This window comes from Alternaria atra (genome assembly GCF_907166805.1).
Source record: "Alternaria atra isolate CS162 genome assembly, contig: 28, whole genome shotgun sequence".
NCBI classification, from domain to species: domain Eukaryota; kingdom Fungi; phylum Ascomycota; class Dothideomycetes; order Pleosporales; family Pleosporaceae; genus Alternaria; species Alternaria atra.
In genome coordinates this window covers 2,367,714-2,389,852 of record NW_025091326.1, presented here as the reverse complement: position 1 = coordinate 2,389,852, position 22,139 = coordinate 2,367,714, and the positions used below count along the sequence as shown (strand labels likewise).

Genomic DNA, 22,139 nt, shown 5'->3' with positions numbered 1-22,139 from the left:
GGTGTCTATTACTTCAATCACCGTGTATTTCGCGCTTCTCCAATCGAGCTTCTTTGATCTCCGGCCAGTAGCAAACTGTTTTCCTAACTGTAGCTATACTTTGTCGCCGACGCGTAGTTGTGGGGCCTCTCGGCGGTGTCTATTTGCTTGTCGTTCCTGTTCCTGCTGTGCCTCTGCCATAGACGCTTGTGCTAGTTCTAGCAGATGACGTAGTTTTGTAACTATAGCTTTAGCCTTTTCTCGATCGGGTCGTTCGTGTGCAGGGTGTCTTCGTCGATCGGTGTCTGCAGGGACCTCCAATTGCAATGGATCGATATTGTAACCGTGCTGAAGGAAGAAAGGAGACACTTTCGTTGTTGTTGCGTCCCTTCCCTTTATCGCGATCTGCGCTAACGGGCACAGGGATGCCCAATTACCTTGGGCCCAGTCAACGAAGGCCTTTATGTACGTCTCCTAGGTGCTGTTTATTCGTTCCGTGGCTCTATTAGTTTGAGGGTGGAATGCTGTAGATAATCGTCGCTTAATTTGAAGAACCTTACAGAGTCTTGTCTACAACCCGCTAACGAATTGGGTACCCCGATCTGACGTAATCGCGTTAGGAACCTAGTGGTATGCGACAACGTACGTGATGAAGGCTTGTACCACTGTTTCAGTCTCCGTATTTGCTAACAGCACAAATACTACATCCTTACTTAAGCGGTTGGTGACCACTATTAGGCTCGTCTTGCCTTGGCTCTCTAGTAACCTATTGATGAAGTTAATTAAGATCTCCTTCCAAATCCGTTCGGGCACTGGAAGAGGCTTTAGTAGGCCTTGGAGGCCGTCTCTCTATAGTTTCGTCCTTCCGCATGTATCGCAGTTTCGTATATATCGTCGGATGTTATTAGACATCCTAGGCCAGAAAAAGTCTCTTGCGATCATCTTGTACATGACCTCTCTGCCAGGGTGGCCCGTGATAACAGAGGTGTAAATCTGTTCGATAATGGACGTCCGTAGTGGCTCGTAGTTAGGCACCCATTTTCGGTCTCGGTAGTACAAGACCTGGTTTTCGACCTTGCATTCGGCAATCGAGCACTTAATTTGTAGTGCAGCAGGAAATCGTCGTTGCTGGCTCGCTACTGCTTGGCGTGCTTCTTGGTATGCTTCGTCGTTGTTAACTGCGCAATTCCAGAGGTTTTCAATATCGTGCTGGCTTTGTTCGTTTCCTTTGTCACTCCTTCGGATAATAGCTAGTAGGGCGCGGACTCTTATAGACATAGCCATTACATCCTTCTCTTTATCTTCTTCTCTGTAATCTGACGTAGTAGGTTTTAGGACTTGTATAATTCTCTTCTGTAGTCGATCATCGTTGGCGTCTGCAGGCAGATCCTGCTCTCGTCGGGATAACGCATCTGCCCAAATATTCTACTTGCCCGGTCTGTAGAGGATCTCCATATTGTATCGGCCCAAGATAAGTGACTAGCGAACCTGTCTCTCGTTTAACATTCGTAGTTTCATAAAGTACTCTAGGTTCTTGTGATCAGTGATTACCGTAAACTTCTCTACCGATCGGAGTTCAGCGTCCTACTCTTCCAGTCCTCGGATTATCGCTAGTAATTCCTTGTCGTGAATCTCGTAGTTGCACTCGGCTGGCGTGTTCTTCTTCGAAAAGTAGGCGCAAGGGCGCAGTACTCCGTTCTCGTCGTATTGGGACAATACGCCAGCTGTAACGTAACCAGACGAGTCGCACTCTATTACAGTGTCGCGATCTGGTTGGAACTGGGCTAACACTGGTTCAGAAACAAAGGCCTCCTTTAGCGTATCGAAAGCTTTCTGCTCTTCTGCTGTCTATCGGAAGCTGACATCGCCTGTAAGTCTTGTAAGGGGTGCAGCGATCTGACTAAAGTTCCTGATAAAGCGTCTGTAGAAGTTGGCGAATCCAAGGAAGCTTCGTACTCCTTTAACTGTCTTTGGCGCTTCCCACTCTTTAATAGCTTTAATCTTCTTAGGGTCCATTCGAGTGCCTTTCCCAGCTTTAATAATAAAGCTAAGGTACTTCGTAGTCTTTACTTCGAACTCGCACTTCTTAATGTCGACGTATAAGCCAGCTTCTTTTAATCGTGTAAGGACCTTGTTAACGTGCTCGCGATGCTGTCGGAGAGAGCCGTTCGTATAGATAAGTATATCGTCTAGATAGGCTGTGCAGAAGTCGTCTAAATATTCGCGAAGCGTCTAGTTGATGTACCGTTAAAAGGTGCTAGGGGCATTTGCTATCCCAAATGGGGTAACTAGCTATTCGAATAACCCAAAACGTGTACGGAAAGCCGTAAGCTATTTGTCTCCTTCTCGAATGCGGATCTTGTGAAAGGCTGCGATAACATCTAGCTTCGTAAACCACTTAGCCTTTGCGACATTATTTAGTGTCTCTTGAATTAGTGGTAAAGGATACTGGTCCTTCTTCGTTAGAGCATTCAGCGCTCGGTAATCAACATAGAGTCGTAATCCGCCTCCTGGCTTCTTCGCAAATAAAACTGGTGACGCAGCAGGGGAGCTGCTTGCTTGTATAAAGCCTTTGTCGAGGAGGGATACAAGCTCCTTCCGTAGCACTAAGAGTTCTCCTCTCGACATGTTGTATAGAGGTCCCTACGGGGCTTCTGGCTTCTTCCTATCCTTCTCTTGCAGTTCTAATGCGTAATTAATTCTAGGGCGATGGGGCGGTAGTTTGCTTGCTTCTCTAGGGTCAAAAAGCGATAGGTGCTTTTTCCATCGTTCAGGAACTAAGGCGAGGACGTCTACCTTAGGCTTAGGCGCTAGGGCCTTGTTGATATCTGCTAGTGAGGCAGAAAATATTTGGACAACTTCTTGCGGGTTCTGCTTCTTCCGTCGAGCGATGTTCATTAATCTCTGAAACTCGGTAGCGCAAACTTCTCGGATTTCGAGCGGGTGAGCCTTGCCCTCTTGGCTGCGGATTCTGATTCCTAAGGCGTGTAGGTATATCGACTTCTTCGCGGGAGCAATCGTAACTTTATTCCGGTTCATCCACGGGCGTCCTAGGATAATGTCTTCTTCAGCGTTGTTCGGCGTAACGTATGCGAATCTAGTCTCCGTGTAGCCATTTATATCAAACGTAAATTTCGCAACTTCGTCTACCCAGCTTACCTGGTCGTTGACACTAACAATAGGTTTGCGTGGGATAGGTATGCGCTTGAGTTTAGCTCGTCGTACGAAGGAACGGGTTATAAGAGCGTAAGAGAGGCATCTAGAGTCGATTAGAGCTGAGGTGTACTTAGATTGATTCACTAGTACATGTACTGTAATTGGTGGTGCCAACATGTTCTCTTTTTTAAACTTGTCCCATTCCTTTGTTGTGTCTTTGCTAACTCGTAGTTGCTCCTAGTCGCGACTTTGATTAGGAGCTATTCTTTTTCCGACTCGCTGTCTGAGTTGACTGCTGTTGTACTGTCTTCATTAACGTAGGTTCCATGCCTTTCTTTTAGCTTTCTTGTTGCCTTCGTAGCCTAGGTTAGTTAATAAGATAGGTTGAGTGCAGGCTTCTGCTTGCAAGAACTAATAAGGTGTCCTTTCGTTCCACACCGCAAACACAGTCCTTCGTGTCGTCGTCGGTCGATCTCTTTCTGAGAAACCCAAGTAGCTCGTTGAGTCTGTGTTCGGCTTGGCTCCTAGTCCATAGTGTCTAGAGGCAGGGCCGTTGGGAGGGCGTTATGTTGCAGCGGGAGAGTCTTCTTCTTACTCTTTAGCTTAAGTCGCCAGAGGTTGTCTGAAACAGCAGCGACATGTGATTGCATTTCCTCGATTGTTGCTTGTTCAGAGAAGATAGTGCCTGCAAGAGCTGTCCGCAATTCGTGACTAAGAGCGTTTAGGAACATGCTCTTAAGGATAGCATAATCGAATAGGCCGGCAGTAAGGGCCTCCTTGTTAAAATCTTGTACAAAGTCACGCACGTTGTCTGTCTTCTGTCGCATATTCTGGAGTTTGTTCCTTGCTGTCTCAGCCATGTGTGCGTCCTTAAAAGCGCCGTCAAGGTGTTGAAAGAACTGGTCGAGCGTGCTTGAAGCGGCATGCATTGATACCTAGGGGAAAATCCGTGCCCTAGCATCACCTGTAGTACGGCTGAAGGTGTAATCGATCGCAAGGCGGCTCGTATGAAATCGTCGTGGTTCAGATCTTAGTTTCGCCTCGACTTAGTACTTCCATGGTAAGTACTGGCTCCTAGTACCGTCAAACGCGTCAGGGTCCTTGAGTCCTTTCGGCTCGTATGTGTACTCGGTGTTCGTAGTAGGCGTAACTGTCGGCATCGCGGGTACGGTATTAGCGGCAGGTTTGTCCTTTGTCTCGACCTTCTCAACTCGTGTCATAAGCTCGCTCATTTGATTCATCATCTTTTGCATCATCTGCTGCATCATCGCTGCAGTATTCGTGTCCAGTGGTTGCGACTGTCTCTCGTCGCTCCGTTGTGCGATTGAAGCCTCGTTACGAGGGCTATCTATCTCTATTTCCATTGTAGAATGCTCGGGTAGGCGTTCAACCGTTGAGGTCCCTACACTAGCGTCGCTTGATCGTTCGCTAGGTACTGGGGGACGACCACACCAGCTACCTATTTACTGCTTGTCTCGCAGTCGTTCTGTTGTGTCGCTCACTGCTTAGAAGCAGGTCTCGCAGTCGTTCTGTTGCGTTGCTCACTGCTTAGAAGCAGGTCTCGCAATCGTTCCGTTGGTAGAGCACTGGGGGACGGCCGCACCAGCTGCTCAAAAGCGATCGAATACAAAATGTAAGGGGCTGCGCAAAGTATGCCGATGCCTGGTAACAGGATTGTATTCGATAAAGAAGAAAACCTATCTATGGTGCTGCGATATCTATATACGTTTAGCTTATCGTACGCGTAGCATCTTGAAGCTTCTAGAATGCCGAGGAGGCTCCGAAGGTTCCACCGAGGATCACTATAGCATCTGGGCTCTAGCCCGTTACATAGATTAGGGCTCTACCCAACTCCAGCTCAAGCGTGTTACTGGTCAACTTGACATCCTCTTGTATACACCTGCACGATCCGCCATCTCACAAGTGTCAGAGGTGCTGTTTTCTCTAGGCAGGTAAGATGGAGTGCGCGGAGTTTTTTACATAGGCACAGTGAATGGGTCCAATTCCAAACCTACTCGCTTAATTAGCAGCTTTGACCATGTGACAGACCGGTCTAGGCGCACAGCTGGCCGTGTCCGATCCAGTTTCTGTGGGTCTCGGGCCGATTCCCGGTGCGGAGCTGTTCGGTTTAGTTCGAGACCCTAGCTCTAATCTACCCCACCATGGGGTCGCCCGTATCGCGTGTACCCCAGTGGCGATTGGAGTACCGTGCAGCATCCATTCCTCACCTAACGTGCATCCACGCGTAACGGAACAACCGCCGTAACGGAACAACCCACAGGTACTTTGACTTCAATGCAAGAGAATGCTTGCGCACGTCTTTTTTCTATCAATATTTCTCTTCCGTGTTATCATAAGGCTACTTCTACACTTCTAAAATCTTAGCAATACAAAAATTACGCTCGCATAGACGCCTTCCCGCCTGATGCGCGAAGAACCTATCTTCATAGCAAAAACGAGCCTTGCCCACCATAGGGCCACCACACAGCTAATACTGACGTCGCGACCTATAAAACGCCCCCGGCTAAGCTTACGAATCTGATAGTATCGCTAAGGATTTCTAGTTCACCACAGGACTACGAGTAGCGCTCTGTTCATGCAGAGTCTTGACCCCTGTTAGTACTCCTACTTAACACCAACCAATCAAGGCGATCGCCGATTCTCGCCAAAACGACTGTGCACGTCCCTTGTATTCCCTTTATCTTACTTAGTGTCACGATGTTCCAACGCTACAGATCCTAGCCACAGGCAGGCAAGCCACCGAGGACCCTTCGGGCCACCGTCGGCCCTCACCAGCCATAATCACGTGCCGTAGGTATATATTATCTGTCACGGCGCTGGCTGGTGAGGGACGCCAAGAGTGTCGCCTACGCTGATTGGCTGCACAGAATCCGGGTGCTGACTAGCGCACCCGGATTCTGCAACACTGAAATTCCTGCGCGCACGCGTCCCGTCGTAAGCTCCTTGAGCTACGTCCTTGTCCTAGCCTGACCTAGTACTGTCAGCTATACGTAGTGAATACACCGATCACGTGCACCTATCTTCCCTGCCTGCCGCCCCCGTGACATTATCCCTCTAGGAGTCTTGATAGCTCCTTAAGGATTCGTCTCAATACAAGCCTACACCAATATCCTAGCGCCTGCCCAAGTACTCCTAACACTTAGTCAACAGGTGTGTGACGAGTATATATGCTATCCCACGCGCAGCTTGCCTATTCGGCTCACTGCACCTTTTTGGTATGCATGGCCAAGTAGCGTGGGGCTTGCTCGTGACAAGGTGGCCGTGTGAGGAGTACTTGGGCAGGCACTGAGATATGGGTATAGGCTTGTATTGAGACGAATCCTTGAGGAGCTATCAAGACTCCTAGAGGGATAATATATACCTACGGCACGTGATTATGGCTGGTGAGGGCCGACGGTGGCCCGAAGGGTCCCCGGTGGCTTGCCTGCCTGTGGCTGGAACCTGTGGTGTTGGAACATCGTGACAGTTAGCGCTAGCACGTGACTATTATCTTAGTGTTACAAGACCGCGACTGTCAGGTTTCGTTAACGTTTCCCGAAATTCCGATGTGGTAAAACTACCGCATATATATACATAAGCATTCCTGTCCCCCCCTCTATAAAACAGGAGTCAAGAAAAAGAGAATATAAGATAACGAAGCTAACGGACTATTCGTCCTTGCTCACGGATGTAGCTAGGAAAACATTTGAAGGTTGATACTACAAATCCATATTCTTCCTGATCCGACACCCATGCCAATCGTATCCCCCCACACAGACGAGCATGATGGTCGATACTCGGGTGGTATCCAGAGCAGGTTTTTGCCGTCACACGTAATCCATGTGCTGTCTGGACTTACGCCCGCGTCCACATACTGGGGATGTTGAAGTACTGTAACATTCTCGGCACCAAAACCCATAGATGTACTTACATCGAGAGATCCAATTTCCGTAACTAGACATACACCAGTATTATCAAATGACAGATTGTAAAGATGCCTGCCAACGTCGAGCGTCAGCAGGCACGCGCCGCTGCTCGCATCCCACATCTTGACGGTGCAGTCCCACGACGCCCATGCTAGTCGCGTTGAGTCGTGCGAGAAGGCCACGGAGGTAACAGACTTGCTATGGTCCTCGAACGTCTGCAGACACGCGCCGCTGCTCGCATCCCATACCTTAACGGTCCTGTCGTCAGACGTCGACGCCAGCCGCGTTGAGTCATGCGAGAAGGCCACTGACCTAACAGTTTGACTATGGCCCTCGAGCGTCTGCGGACACGCACCACTGCTCGCATCCCAGAGCTTAACGGTCCTGTCCCAGGACGCTGATGCCAGCCGCGTCGAGTCATGTGAGAATGCCACAGAGGTGACACCATCGCTATGGCCCTCGAGCGTCTGCAGACACGCGCCGCTGCTCGCATCCCACATCTTGACGGTATTGTCCCAGGACGCCGATGCTAGCCGCGTCGAGTCATGCGAGAAGGCCACTGAGTAGACCAAACTGCTATGGCCCTCGAGCGTCTGCAGGCACGCGCTCCATCTGTCGCTCATGCCTGGCTTGAGAGCGATACCTTCTGGCCCTTCGTGCTGGAACAGCTTTCTCACTACACTCTGCTTTGGGCTGAACAACAGCCCAGATCCATACGCCTGAAGAGGGCTACTCTCGATCGCTTGTTTATGGTACATAACGAATCGATATACATCGTACACAAGCTGAGTAAATGAAGTTGCCTCCTCCTGTCCCTAGCTACTGTCAGTATAAAGGATGTCTCGCAGGTCACTTGTTGTGGACACACCTGCACTAACATCCGTACCTCCTTCATCGAGACTACGCCTTTCGACATGCTATTGCAAAGGCTGAGAGACTCCAGCCAATACAGAAACTTTTCCCTTAAGAATCTATCTACAACGCCTCCATCTCGCAGACATTCTGCATAGGTTGCGGAAGCTGTAGGGTTCGAGTCGCACAGATGGTCGACCCAGTGAACACACGAGTAACGCAACGCTGCTAGCGGGTCTGGCTCAGGCATTTCAACGTCGTCGATAGGTGTGCCTAGCGCTTTAAGGCCATACATGTCCCGTCGCAGGGTCGTGGACATGATTTGAAGTGACCTGGCGAAGATGGCCTGATGGGTGGCCTCCAGTCCGGCTGGGAAAACGTCTTGAACCGCCTCAGTAAGGAGAAAGTCCTTAGCTGACTGATGCACGAAGTACACAGTGTGCTCTCGTAAGGTAAGGAACGAACCGCAAAGGCCGATAATCTCCTGTAACTCTGTGTCGTCGGCTGCGTCTTCGAGCGGCTCGACAAGGGTCACCAGCTCCTCGAGCGTGATTGGCCGATACACGAGTGCGACCGCAGCTAGCACCTGCTTGCAAAGCTCGGCATCGTCCGTCTTGCTGATTTGCTGCATCATCCGCTCGTACAGGGCGTTCAGTCCAGGCGGGAACAACTCGAGCTTCCTCAGAACGTTTCGCTTCGCCGTCGCTCGAAGGTGCTGACACACCAGCGCCACCCAGAGGAAGGTGTCGTTTGCATTCGATGCTAGATGCTCGAGCACAGCGCGCTTAGTTCGCTCGTCGTACTTGTTCTGCTGCGCGAGCTCAGAGACCCTTTGATCGATAAAGACTTGGACCGCCGTCGACACAGACGCTGCATTTAGCTCGAGGCTCAGCCTGAGCTTGTGGCCTGCCTGCTCTAGGCGTCCCTCTATCTCTGGCCAGTTGCGGCTAGAGACAATCCACTTGACGCGAGAAGAGGCAGACGACTGCTTTGTGATGAAGTCAAGTAGCTTTGGCAAGTCAGTGACGCACTCGTCTAGCGCGTCGATGATCAGGTACGTAGTGGTCAAGCTCGGGTCCCGCAGCACGTCCGTGAAGATCTTCGCCAGGGCAACCCACGCGTTTGCATCCTCGAACATGGTCTCGTCCGCGTGATCGTACTTTTTGCGGACGTGCAATGCAAGCGATGGCTGCTGGCTCACAAGCATGTACAACAGCCCTCGTAGCACGGCCGTAGCGCTGTTGATGCGCGCGTCGGTCGCTTGACAGAAGAAGTACGACAGTAGGGCACTTTGGGGCACAGAACTTTGCAACTCGTCGATAATACCACAGAGCAGCATGGTCTTGCCCTTGCCAGGGTCACCCTTAATCCACAACAGTCGGCTCTGCGGGTCTTCGTGCCATTGTCGGAAACTATCGTTGTGAAGGACCCAACGGTACGAGTCTTTCAGCAACCCGCCCTTCGTGTCCTCAATGCGCTTCTTGTCGTCACGCGAGTCTGTGTCGCGTAAGTCTTGGATGCATCGTTTTGTCTTATCGATCTCGTCGTGAAGCCGCCTAAACGCTCCATCTAGACCTTCGCCATAGCACGGCGCTAAGTCAACATTGACGACACCTAATAGTGAGTACGCTTTGTCTTCTGGACGTGTGGTATGCCGATGTTCACTCCACCGCAGCCGCTCGTTGATGCTAAATCGAGATAATGGAGTTCCTTGCAGCGCTAGATGCGGAATGCCGGTGACCTCGTGAACCCCGTGTACCAGTGACCTCTTGTCACCGAGCTTCTCCCATTCCCGTGAGAAGAACTCGACTGAGCTAGGTGCGAGAAGCTCCTGGAGCGTCCAGCCACGGACGAACCACTCACTTCTGCGGAAGTCTGCTTCCCACGCCGGCACCTTTAATTCTTTGTCCGCTTCAGACTGTGATATAGACACGTCCGACAGGTAGGCGTAGCATCGCGCTGCGTTGCGGTACCAACAAAACATAAACTGGATAGCCAGCGACAACTCAGCCTTGTTTGCCTTGTTGATGCAGCAAGTATCGACCCAGAAGTACTGCAAGCCATCTCGCTGCGCTTGTTCCCCGCAGAAGCGAATCTTCGCATAGCCGGGCTTGTTCTTGCCTGTGTTCCCTGCCACGTCTTCGAAGGTTACCTCGTCCGCTTCCGCTCCCCACCTGTGGGAGAGTATCGCATACGGCGGCTTTGTGTCCTCGTCGAATTCGGCGATAGAGAGGTCTTCGTTTTCTCCATACTTGAGAAGACGCATCGCGTTGTACGGGTGCAGGGTCGGCGCATGTAGCAGGAACAAAGCGCAGTAGGCTCAACGCGGCAGCCTAGTAGAACGAGCGTGCGGCGACGAGGCTGTGTATCATGGCCTTCGCACCCTAAGCGTTAGCTACAAGAAAAGGAAAGAGAGGGATTAACCGCACTGTATTATCGCGCTATAGAACTGCAGACTGCGATTGTGTTCTGAGCTAAGGCGGGCGTTCGCTGCGGTGTTCTAAGTGTGGTGAGCGTGTCGCATCACACCTTGGGCGGGGCAGGCGTGGCTGAATGCATGCGCCAGAACGTCGGACACAAGGCTGTGGCCCGCCTCAATTGGAAAAGATATCGAAGCATGTGCGAAATTCCTTGGTGATGCGAACTCCTCAGCCGTACGAACTCTTTAATAACGTTGATGGATAGCGCACAGCGCGAACATCGACGGCTCGCAACGGCGGACAACCGTGGACAACGTAAGCTAAAGATAGCACGAGACGGGTGGCTGTGGGAGCGAGATTGAGGATAGCGCGTTTTTCGATACATGATGACATAGCACGCTGGCTGGCGTGATTTGTCCCCCGTTTTTGAGATTTGTCCCCCGCCGAAGTACCGAATTGCTTTGCATCCACACAACTTAACACCAGCAAAATTGCAAGTAGGTTTTTAAACTTCATAAATTATTCTAGAGCCTCCTAAAGCTTCCCTAAGAATTTAAAGCCAAAGATTAGCCTGTGTTGTGTTTCAATTGCATGTTCAAGTTGGTGACATTTTCGAAGAAATCGCCAACTTCAACTCCATTTAGCTCGTTCCCATCGCTGTCGGAAGTTACAAGATGTAGGTGAGGGGTACTTTAGTGTATGTAAAACGTATTGCAAGCTTCAAAGATAAAAGTTACACTTAGAGATGCAGTGAAATTGCATTGCGGAGCGCAAAAGTTGCCGTTTTCGGTACTTCGGCGGGGGACAAATCTCAAAAACGGGGGGACAAATCACGCCAGCCTGTAACTTATTTGGAACGACTGTTGGACTTGTGGCTATGTGGCTATGCGGCTGTGCGACGCTTTTGCCGAGCGCTCCAGAAAATCGGCTCGGATTAGGAGCAGGGCTAGGGTTTGAAGGCCCTGGCGTATAGCTCATGTCAACGAACACGCCCAGCATCCAAACCGCAATCAGCTTCCGATGCAGCCATCGTGCAACCTCAAGACGCAGTGCAATGGACGACTATAGCTAACGTGAACGCTTCTATGCTATAGAGATAAACCGTCGCGCCGCCCCCTAGCTCCGCAGACCCGCCGTTGATCCCTCGTCCGACCCCCCACGTCCTCGTACTTCTCGAGCACATCGCAACCGATACATATACGCATGATACAGAATACCAAGATCCGAGTCTAGGCTTCAGCAAGTAGAGTGAATGTAACTGGAAGAATGCTGTCGTTGTAAGCGCGTACAAAGGTGGAAAGGGTCTGCATGTCGTGGGGATACAGCTGTCTTACGGTCATACAACGAATGGTTCCTCGCATAAGCACTGCAATTATTAGGGCGGTGGAAAGGTGCTTCAATTTAATCTCTGAGGGCGATAAGGAGTTCGGATCGTCGATGCTTATGACCGCTGGGTCAGGTAGAGCAGAGATCTGATAGTAGCTATGCTTAGCAAGGTACTATGCTATTTGAGGGTGCATGCCGTCCTGTTGGTGATAATGACCCTTTTATCTCTTCGCAATGCCATCCGGTGCCGACGTTCATGGCAAGGGTGTGGTCGGTGCGGGTCGGCCATCGGGCCTGCTAATGGTGCTAACAGACTATCATGTTTGACGCCTTTATGCTGACAACATCATGTGTAAGGTACAACCGCCCTAAATATATTTCATCTACACTTCTTTTCGCGCTTGTACAGCACCTTGTAAAACCGGTCTCACCTCGTACACACTGCGCACGTTTTCATCCTACGCCTACCCCTGCCTCGCTTGCAGTAGGCTATCCTAGATTAGTTCTAGGTCAGTCAGCCATATGCCCGAAGGCAGAGATAACAAAAGACCCAGAAACGTCGTCTCTCCAGCCACTTCCACTAGCCACCAGCCATCAGCCACCTCGTCTCTTCTTCGCCTTTGGCAATGCGTTGCGTCAGCGACAGTACTGATATTTGGAAACGGATAACCCATCTTAATAACTACGTAGCGGTCTCGTTGAATCGACCAGAACGCTGACAATATTTTAGATCAACGACTACAAGTTACATCTCTACGTTGACAAAGGACATATGTTCGCCTACATCCTACACTTTGATTCGTACCGCTGAGAACCTGTTGTACACTCTCTGCAGCAAGTCAAGCAGCATCATCACTTCTTTGCTGTTATAAAACCTCACTGCAACTCTCTTGCGCAGTAATAAATTGATAATGCGCACCGACTCTGCAAGTAAACGATCATCATCACTCTGCTTGAGCAAAGCCTTGATGAATTTTTATGCGCTATGTCGGTTGCTCGCAGGAACATAGACCACTTCTTCTGTGATCTGCACATCCTCCCCTCGTTGCTCAAGTAGAAGCCCCATGATCTCTTCTCCTCTCCATCTATTCCCTGCAGCAGCTTTAACTAGCTCTTCTGTGATCTGGATGTTATCCCCTTTTCGCTCAAACGCAACTCTTAACGCTGCGTAATCAAATAGGGCTGCGATTTGCAGTATTGCTCCATCTTTAATGCAGGTATTGTTCCCTCTTTTCTTGAGCAGAAGATTCATAATCTCGTTTCTTCTCCGTCTATTCTCCGCAGCAGCCTTGACTACTTCTTCTGTAACCTGCACATCCTCCCCTCTTTGCTCAAGCAGAAACTTTAGAATCTTTTCTCCTCTGTATTCGTTGCCTGCAGCAGCCTTGACTACTTCCTCTGTGATCTGCACAGCTTCCCCTCTTTGCTCAAGCATTAGCTTTATTATCTCTTCTCCGCTGTATTCGTTGCCTGCAGCAGTCATGACCACTCCTTCTGTGATATGCACATCTTCTCCTCTTTGCTCGAGCAGAAGCTTCATCACCTCTTCTCCGCTGTATTCATTGCCTGCAGCAGTCATGACCACTCCTTCTGTAATCTGCACATCCTCTCCTCTTTGCTCAAATCGACATGACTCAATAGCATCTATTGCCCAGAGGACCGCGGATTAACATGAATAATTAAATGTATTGCCTGACGGATTTGCCACACTGAAGTATTTGTCGAAGACCTACCACTACAGCCTTATCGGGAGTGGATGAACGCCTCGATCATGCTAGCAGGGAGGGCGGCCGAAGCGGGTCGGCCATATCCTTGCTAGCGTCGAAGAGACGCTGCACATGCGAGCTAAGATCAGTGAGTCATACAACCATGGTACATCTAGTCAGGTATCTAGTACACGCTGTTGTACATTGCCTCACCGTCGTGTAATGTATCACATGGTGTATGTGCACTACGCCTATCTAGCACAGAGGTCGAATGAGGAGAAGAGAGCACAACAGAGGGTGGATAAGACATTATAAACCCTAGAATCGATTCTTGGCTGCGCTGTAGTGGACTTAGAAAACTAGTCAAACCTCCCTATGCTTGACAGCGGATTGGTGATGGTTGAAGCATGCTACAGTAGTGGGATGCCTTGCACCAAGAGCCTTGACATACCCGTTGTATGCTCGTTGATAGAGTTCAGATGCAGCAGGGTAGTGCTGCTGTCGATGAAAGTGGAAAGCTAGGTGGTATACGCTGGTGAGTGTGTGTGGGTGCTCTGGCCCAAGCACCTTCTCATATCCTTCCAGTGCTCGTCGATGCATCGCTTCCGCCTCTTCGTACTTGCCCTGCCTCTCCAACACCGACCCAAGCTGGCTGACGCTGGTGAGCGTGTCAGGGTGCTCTGGCCCAAGTATCTCTTCACGTGCCACTATGGCACTTCTCCCAATCCTCTCCGATGTTGTATACTCTCCTACCAGCATCAGGTACCATGCGGTGTTAGTCGCGATCATGGTTCCATGTAGCCTTGCCTCATCTTCTCCCACACTGTAGCCGAGGACCTTCCTCGAGTGCGGAAGGAGAGCCCGACAAGCTGTCCATGTTTCATACTGCCCATCTGGAAAAGCTGCGGCCATGATCCGCAGCGACGCCTTCTGCCACATGCCGACTTGATCGTGCATCTCTAGCCACTTCTTCGTGGCCAGCTGCACTAAGCTATGCATCTCAAAGAGCTGGCCCTCGACCTGCTGCTCTGACTGCTTCCTAGTCTGCGTCCTGACCAGCGAAAAGCTGAACAACGGCGCCACCGCTTCCTCAGACTGCAGCCTGGTCCTGCCTTCGTACAGCACGTGCTCGGGAACCCCTTGCCTGTCAAACATGGTCATGAGCGAGAGCAGGTCTGCAGCTTCGGGCCTCGTCTTCCAGCAAGGGTGGGGAGCTCGTCGATAAGGACGCTCTTGCTTCGATCACGGCTAATGGGTCCGCTTCGCCTACGGCTTCGCAAAGGTAGGGTCTTGTGACCGATACTCATTTTGTACTCTTCAGTGCTGATAATGCATGTAGTGTTACTCCTACCCCATCAGGCAGTGCCAGCACTATACCCACCTCTACCACGCCTTCATCGGCCGGGTCTTCGTCGTCCGGATCTTCGTCGCCCTCAGGCTCTGCTTCGCCGACATGATCTGGAGCTGGTGCTTCGACGCCTACGTCGACAGCTGCGGCAGATACGGTTGTTGTGGGGCGAGAACTCAGTGAGGTCTTGGCCGTCGTGCTGGGCGTTGCTGCGCATCTCTTCTAAGTCTTGATGAAGAAGCAAAGCTGCTACAACATAGTCACGCATAGTGCGTCATCGGATTGTGCATCCGTTGCGTACTTGTCCAAATGTATACAATGGCTTGATTGGTCCTCTACAAATCTCTCCTCGAGCTACTCGACTTCTTATAGTGTCTTCTCGGCCTCTCTTCGCTATTTCCGCTCCTCGAAGGTTGCGGTGTGGTAGATCGTCCCGAGGGCCTAGGCACATCGAGTGTTGGCGTGGAACCAGTAGGAGATGCAGATAAGTTCCGCGAAGGAGATGCGGCGCGACCGGCTACGTTTTCGACACAGGCTTTGCGATGCCGTCGTTCACGCATGAGGAGTGAAGTCGCTATCAAACTCTCGACGTCTTCCTACATCATCATTGTTAGATAAGATACTTGTGGGGAGGGCGGACATACGTAAGTCAGATCTACGTCAAACCGATAATACTGGCCATCCATCCGTCCTTTGTACGCCAAGTCAAGCTCATCGATTGCGTCCCTCTCCACTAAGCCCATACCCACAGCCGCGTACTCGTCATCCATGTCGCCTGCATGAACGGGTGCGCCAGTCTGGTCTGGAGGCTTTCCGACTTGCGGCATGTAATCTCGGCGGGAGAAATCCACCGCAATAGGAGTTCGTCCCAAGAACCAGGTCTTTCCACCACTGGAACCGCGCATCCATAACGGTTGCCAGTCGTGAGCCTTCAGGACTTGATACAGCTCGCTAAGAGAAGGGAGGAAGGGTTTTGTGAAGCAAAGTGTGCCGTGGATGAACATGCGACTTGGCGCGCCATCGGTGCGGGAGATTGAAATCCCGAGGGAGGGAAATTTTGGATTCCAAGTTTGCTCTCGATCCGCGAGCGTCGATATCTGGAGACATGCACGTGTTGTTTTTGCTTTCTCCATCCTCTCCGCTTTGGCTTCGGCTTGCTTTTTCTCGTTGGCGTACCATTCCTCCTCTTTCATCTTTTTCATCTTCTCGAGTTCTTCTAGCGTTGCACGCCAGCGATTTTCCAGTATCAGCTGGGTTTCCGCATTCTGTTTGGCCTCTTTTTCAAGATGCTCCCGTAAAGACTTTAAGCGTTTTTCGTGTTCATTGGTCAGGTCGAGTTCCAATTGTTTCTCCAGTGCGATGGCCGTCGAGTCGTGTTCCTTCTTCATCGCTTCGACTTGATCCTGGATAGATTTTAGGGCGTATTGGTGTTGCTTTTCGAGCGCCATCTCCATTCGCTCTCTGTGAGCAACTTCTTTCGTGTACAAGGCTTCTGTTCTGCGGAATGTCGATTCGAGTCGTTCAATATCCTTCGTCAGGGTTTCATTGCGATATGTTTGGTAGGCTCTTTCTTGCTCAGTCCGCTCGTAATGCGCGTACGGAACGTCAGGCTGGAACGGTCGACTGGCACCAGGGTTCATGGGATCACCTGTCCATGAGCTCCGTAGAGGGCTCGGACCACGTCTACGTGGCCCGCAGACTTGTCAACAATCAAGTCAATCAAGTCTCAGCTTCCGGCTTGACTTGAGGCTTGAACATCTGTTGCGAGGCTTGATTGATTGGCTTGTTTATAGTTTTCAGCTTGAGGCTTGATTGGAAGCTTGATTGGCTTGGTGTTATACAAATCAACTGCCTATACTAAGTACTCGTTCTCGTGATCCCAATCGCACAATCGGTATATAGCGTCTATATCAGCGTCAGTTATAGTCGCTACGGCAGCGTTACCGCCCTGATCAAAGCCAGCCCTATGCCACCGCCGTACGCACTGTATAGCGGCTAATAACTGAGGTGAGATCTGCCGTCTCCGAGGCTCAAGGAGATCGCCAAGCTCGCTAAACATGCGCTCACACTCGCAGCTTGAAGCTGGGATAGAGAGCACGTCAATAGCCATCTGCGAAAGGTTAGGGTAGCGATCACGCAAGCCTACCCAGTATTTAATAGGGTGAACCGCAGCGTAGCTACCCTTACTAGCCTTCGGTTCGCACGCCTTCCACCTCTCGTACTCATTCATATAGCCGTCGGTAGCAGCCATAGCGCCATCTGGGTCTAGGAGAGCATCAATTGCGTCGTCGATCTCGTTAGAGATAACCTTTGGGCGCCTTACAGCACGCGGTAAGGTGTTGTACTCTGCCCAAAGCTCCTGAAACGCGCGGTCATTAGCCTCTAGCCACTCAGGTTTGTCCGCCCAAGCGACCTCGCAGTACGTTTTGTAGCGTGGATGGAGTAGAGTTGCAGCGTAGTACGCGGGTGAGAGGTCAAGCTTGTTGTAGTAATCACTAGCCTTCGCCCAGGCAGCGCGGAGGTTAATCGCAAGGTGGTCTTCGGGCGCTTCGTCATGCGCGTTATAGTCAACAGCCTCATAGGCTTCCACGCGTTGCTCGTAGTAAGTAAGTATATACTCAAAGACTGGGATAACCTCAGCGATAGCACCGTAATGACCGCCTCCAACGCGACCCTCAGCGTCTTTGCCACGTCCTTCTAGGCGCTTTGTTGCCGACTTCAGCGGCTTCAAGACGTCGATATACTCGGTAACAACTGCCCAGTCAGTAGCTGTGAGGCCGCTAGATCGCATCTAGACCGCAGTCTCAGGTAGCTTGTTGCCACGGCTAATCGCATATGTATCCTTATCTCGCACGCGACATATATGATGATGGGCATAAGCGTTGACAGCGGGCTGCAGCTTAACAGCGCGCTTAAAGGCGGAATAATACGAGTTCTAGCGCGTGACGACTGGCTTAACAGGCGCAAGTACTTCGCGCTAATTAGGGGGCAGCTTAGCGTTGGCTAGGCGCTGGAACTTTTCAAAAAGCTCGAGCTGCTGCGGCGTTTTAATGTAGTTGATTACGCTAAGAAGTACGCTAAGTGGCCTATCCTCGCGCTAGTTGCGTAACAACTCGCTCTTAACAGCAAGCTCGCTGCTATCGTTGTCATACGCATTATTATTGCTGCCCTAAAGTAAAGCCTGACCAATTAAGTTAAGAGTATGAGCACCGCAGCGGAGGCGACGATGGGCAGCATTTAAGCCCATCTGCTGCGCGATGCTAAGGACAGTAGTGTCGTTATTAGTAGCGTTGTTGAGCATAAAGTAGCTAACAGTACGCGAGTTGATGCCGAACTGCTGTAGAGTTTTGCTAACAACCTCTGCAATCTTCTCGCTAGTATAGGCGCCTGTTAGTTGGGGCAGCGCGATAGGGAGGTCTATAAGGTCACTAGCGCTGTTAACGTAGTGCGCAACAACGCCTAAGAAGCCGCGTTTACTGCCCTTTGTTGTCTAACCGTCAAAACTGATGTAAATCTTGCTAAGGGCCTTCGACAGATCAATGACAACCTGGGGTAACATGAAGTCGAAACGACGCATTACGTACTGTGAAACGCTTGCGTGAGACGTCTACAACGCCGTAGCTGCCTCTACGTTTGCAGCTTTAAGCATCTGTCTAAATGCAGGCCTTTGAAACTCAGAGAGCGGGTAGTTGCCGTCGACAAGCCAGGCGACTGCGGCATGTCGAAAGGCCTGACAATCAAAGCCCCTAAGCTCATTAGTAAGGCCCTGCGATACCTTAACGCTAGCGGCTTTTAATAGGGCGCGCAGGCTACCTTTGCCTGCCTTTATTGTGCTGTGCGTTTTACTAGGAGCTGTAAGGCTATGGCCGCGTCAAACTTGCTTAAGATGGCGGGCTGAAGTTGTTGTTAAGAGCGTCGTTTCGTATATACCGCCCTGCCTAGCGTCTATCCACTTGCGCTGGTGGTAATAGCGACAGACGAAAAAGAGACGATCGGGGTCCTTAATAAGCGCAACGCGGTATCTATAGCGGTATATCTAGCTTTTGCGCTGCTTCTGGGTGGCTACAGGCTTGCAATATAGCGGCAAACGCGACCAGTCTATGCCGTCAAAGTTATCGGCAAAGCGCTCATTAGGACCCTTGTCCCTATCCTTATTGCTGTCCTCGTCATCCTTAGTTGTAGCAACCGTCGCGGCGCTGCTGCCCTTAGTTAGTGCTACGATAGCGGCTTTAGGCTGGCTCTCGCGCAACTGCGACTCGAAGGTGGGCGGCTCGGTGGCCTGGGACGCGGCAGTCGCTAGGGCTTTGCGTGGTGATAGACGCTGAGCTGGCTGTTGGCTCTTGTTGACGTTGATAGGCTGCGACTCTGTACCACGAGCAGCGACTCTAGCGCGCTTGTTTGGTGTAAACGCGTCTCTGCGCGGACGTTTGGGGGGTTGATTAGGCGGCATAGCGACGATAGAGGCAAGTATAACACGAAATAACGCGTTGGTATACGCGAATTAGTAGGCTTTAGCGGCTCTAAAAAGAATGTGATTACGTAAAGGTCGTCGCGGAAGTATAGCTAACTAACGTTATTAGTACTAGTATTGGTAAGCGAGACTTAACACCATGAAACTGTTGCGAGATAGCTTACACAGCAAACTTAATAGCCTCACCAAAATTAACGCTAAAACACCAAGCCAATCAAGCCAATCAATCAAGCCTTTGCCACTAAGGCTTGATTGATTGCAAAATTACTAGGCGGAGGCTTGACTTGATTGACTTGCAGTTTTCGTCAAGCCTCAATCAAGTGCTTGTTTGCAGCTTGATTGTTGACAGGTCTGGTGGCCCGTATCCAGGTGTCTCGTCTCGGTCCCGTGGGTCATATTCTTTGCAAATTGCACAATTGCGCCGGGTACGACCGTGTCTACACCTATAGGGATCATATGGGTTGTCTGAGAGATCTTCGTAATCAAACCCGTTGGAGTAGACATTGCGAGGACCACTAGGCATGGACCGCTCTTCCTCAGCTGCTATACGGGAGATGCGGGAGATGCGCGACCGTAGTCGCCGGCTCCAGGATGGATCTGGATCGACCATCGTTGCCTCTGAATCGGAAGCGTCATGCTCTACATTGCCTGTAGCCGGCTCCACTTTTGTCCATTGGAGCAACAGCCGGTCTGCTGTGCGTGGAACTTCCACGTCTTGTTGCTGGATTACATTTGGGCACCCTGTGTTTCCTTGACTTTTTTCATTGAAAAAAACCAGGCGATACAACCAAGTAGCTGCATCGTCTGGAGAAGCATACCGTATCTCGCGGGTTAGGTCTGTTCTTCGTTGCTTGTGATCGTAGTATTCTTTTTCACGCCAAGCTCTTGCGTTGTCAGCTAGGGTTGCTCGATAATCGCGGCTTCTTTCCCGCGCCAAAGGCGTGCTGTGATTAATGTTGTTCGAAGCTGCGCTGTCTTTGAGGTTTAGTGTGTCTAGAAATTCCACGAATCGATCTGCATCTTCGTTACTGCCAGCTGCATCACTGAACTCAGTATCGTCACTATCGTCTGTGTACTTGTCTTCTTCCTCAGAGTTGTTCTCTCTGTTCGGATCCTCTTGAGTATGCTCTTTGCGCTGACCGGGTAGGATCTGAAACCTCGTTTCCCTCTTCCGCTGTCCTTCTTCACGCTTGCGACGTCCCCGTTTTGGTCGAGCCGGCTTCTCAGGATCGTGGTGATTCGCGGGTACAAGGGCCGTAGAAGTAGGCTCTCCGTCTTTCTCGCTGTCGCCATCGTCCAAATGTACCGTGCCAATCTCTTCCTCCTTTTCCGAGTCCCAATCTACAAAGGAGGGTCGTTGAGGATCGACATGGGAGCCTACAGAAGTCTTGCTGTCGACTCCACCCTTCGGCGTTTTTGCGGTCGATTCACGCGGTCTTGTACTTGGTCTCACAGACGACGGTTGAGGTATGGGCGCAACGTGATCCGCACCAATGTTCTTGGAACCAGGTGTCGACTCCGGCCACCCATAAGTCCGTTCGGGTCGAGGTGTTACTGGATGCGGTGAGCTCGGCCCTCGTCTACCTCTTGGATGATTGGGCAGGGGAACTAATGGTTCATAAGGAGAGAAACTGTCCAGGTCTGACCTCCCTCTTGGATTTCGACGTGGTACATCAGGCCGTGGTGCTGGCGAATGATCGATCCCTAATGTTTGCTCCCGCCGAATCCGTTTAATGGAGTCTTGATTGGCGAAGAGCAGGTTCTCAAGCAACTGTCGAATCTCACCGACGTCGGTCTTTGAAGCCAACTCCTTAGATCTGTACGCGTAGCGTTAGCACGTTCAAACTCCAGTCTTTAAGTAAGTACGAATGATACATACATCTTCATTTGCTTCTTGGCCGCCGCCAATTGAACTGTAGTAAGCATAACGCTCACAGAGTTCTTGAACCCTTCAATCTGCGCGAGTAGGTTTTTCGTTTTGGGACTCTTAAACAACAACCCCACCCGGTAAAACGAACTCGTGCTGTTCTTCGTCAAGTCTTTGATTTGCTTGTGCAAGTCGTGAATTTTCGACACTGTCCCTCGAATATCCTTGATAAGCCGCGGTTTACAAACATCGATGTACTCCGCCAACGCGCTGCGCAGGTATCGCAACACGGAAGACAGGAGTGAGAGTTCCCCCGCCATCTCCGAAACTTCTTTGGGGGCGTGTTTTACGGTATGCGCAATTTCGTAGATCATTTTAGAGATGGCGACGCCGGCTGTAGCCACGCCAGCGACGCTGGCAAGAACTGACAGTGGTTCCGCCATGTCTGTGGATTGTGCGGACGGTTCGGTGGTCAGGCTGCAGGAGTTGGGGACAATGGATCTCAGCTCGCAGACGTGTTTGCGAGCAACCAAGCTGAGCCATACCTTTTCTGGCGTCTCGCTGCACTGGTGGTGGCTGGTGCATCTTGGCGTTCGTAGTGGTTTGGTGTGCTGCGGCAAGGCGCAGTGGAGCTGATTGGTTCGGTAACGCTTCTCAACTGAACTCTTGCATGATGAAAGTCAACCTTGTAGCCTCGCAAGACTGCACAATATATCTTTGCAATCGTTGTTGTCGGAATGTACCGCGTATACAACTCGAATGGGAAGGGGAAGATGCGAAAGTCATGGAAAGCCCAGATCTTCATTGACTGAACTATCCGTACTCGACCACATTATGTATGGTCTCCACTTACTTTTTAAACGCGTGCATCACGCTATCTGCAGCCCTAGGTTGTGGCGCTCGGATCCATCTAGATCTCCTATCGATCCTCGGCACCACCACCCCACCACAAAATCACAGAGTTGAAGCTTAGGTTATGAAGTTTGGATAAACGAAATAATTGTGGATGTAGCACGGTGAAAAACGATCTTATGAGCAACTGCAAAGCTCATATGTATTCTTTGGACGGCGAATGTTAAACTCTTCAA

At 50.8% G+C, this 22,139-nt stretch overlaps 5 protein-coding genes across 5 annotated transcripts; all 5 read right to left on the bottom strand.

The window, feature by feature from the left end:
* Positions 1–3,659: 3,659 nt before the first annotated feature.
* ALTATR162_LOCUS7831 (uncharacterized protein) lies at positions 3,660–4,064 on the bottom strand (the record flags this gene model as incomplete). The annotated part of the gene is made up of 1 exon (XM_043315460.1): positions 3,660–4,064. One exon carries the CDS (start codon positions 4,062–4,064, stop codon positions 3,660–3,662), a length of 405 nt encoding a protein of 134 aa, XP_043171395.1.
* A 117-nt stretch (positions 4,065–4,181) lies between these two features.
* ALTATR162_LOCUS7830 (uncharacterized protein) lies at positions 4,182–4,499 on the bottom strand (the record flags this gene model as incomplete). The annotated part of the gene is made up of 1 exon (XM_043315459.1): positions 4,182–4,499. The coding sequence occupies one exon, from the start codon at positions 4,497–4,499 to the stop codon at positions 4,182–4,184; it is 318 nt and encodes a 105-aa protein (XP_043171394.1).
* Positions 4,500–6,829: 2,330 nt separating this feature from the next.
* Positions 6,830–7,977, bottom strand: ALTATR162_LOCUS7829 (uncharacterized protein; the record flags this gene model as incomplete). The annotated part of the gene is made up of 2 exons (XM_043315458.1): positions 6,830–7,876; positions 7,948–7,977. 2 exons carry the CDS (start codon positions 7,975–7,977, stop codon positions 6,830–6,832), a joined length of 1,077 nt encoding a protein of 358 aa, XP_043171393.1.
* Positions 7,978–12,635: 4,658 nt separating this feature from the next.
* Positions 12,636–13,238, bottom strand: ALTATR162_LOCUS7828 (uncharacterized protein; the record flags this gene model as incomplete). Its single annotated transcript, XM_043315457.1, has 1 exon — positions 12,636–13,238. One exon carries the CDS (start codon positions 13,236–13,238, stop codon positions 12,636–12,638), a length of 603 nt encoding a protein of 200 aa, XP_043171392.1.
* A 1,810-nt stretch (positions 13,239–15,048) lies between these two features.
* On the bottom strand, positions 15,049–21,494 carry ALTATR162_LOCUS7827 (uncharacterized protein; the record flags this gene model as incomplete). The annotated part of the gene is made up of 4 exons (XM_043315456.1): positions 15,049–15,309; positions 15,358–16,361; positions 19,626–21,001; positions 21,064–21,494. The coding sequence occupies 4 exons, from the start codon at positions 21,492–21,494 to the stop codon at positions 15,049–15,051; spliced, it is 3,072 nt and encodes a 1,023-aa protein (XP_043171391.1).
* Positions 21,495–22,139: the final 645 nt, after the last annotated feature.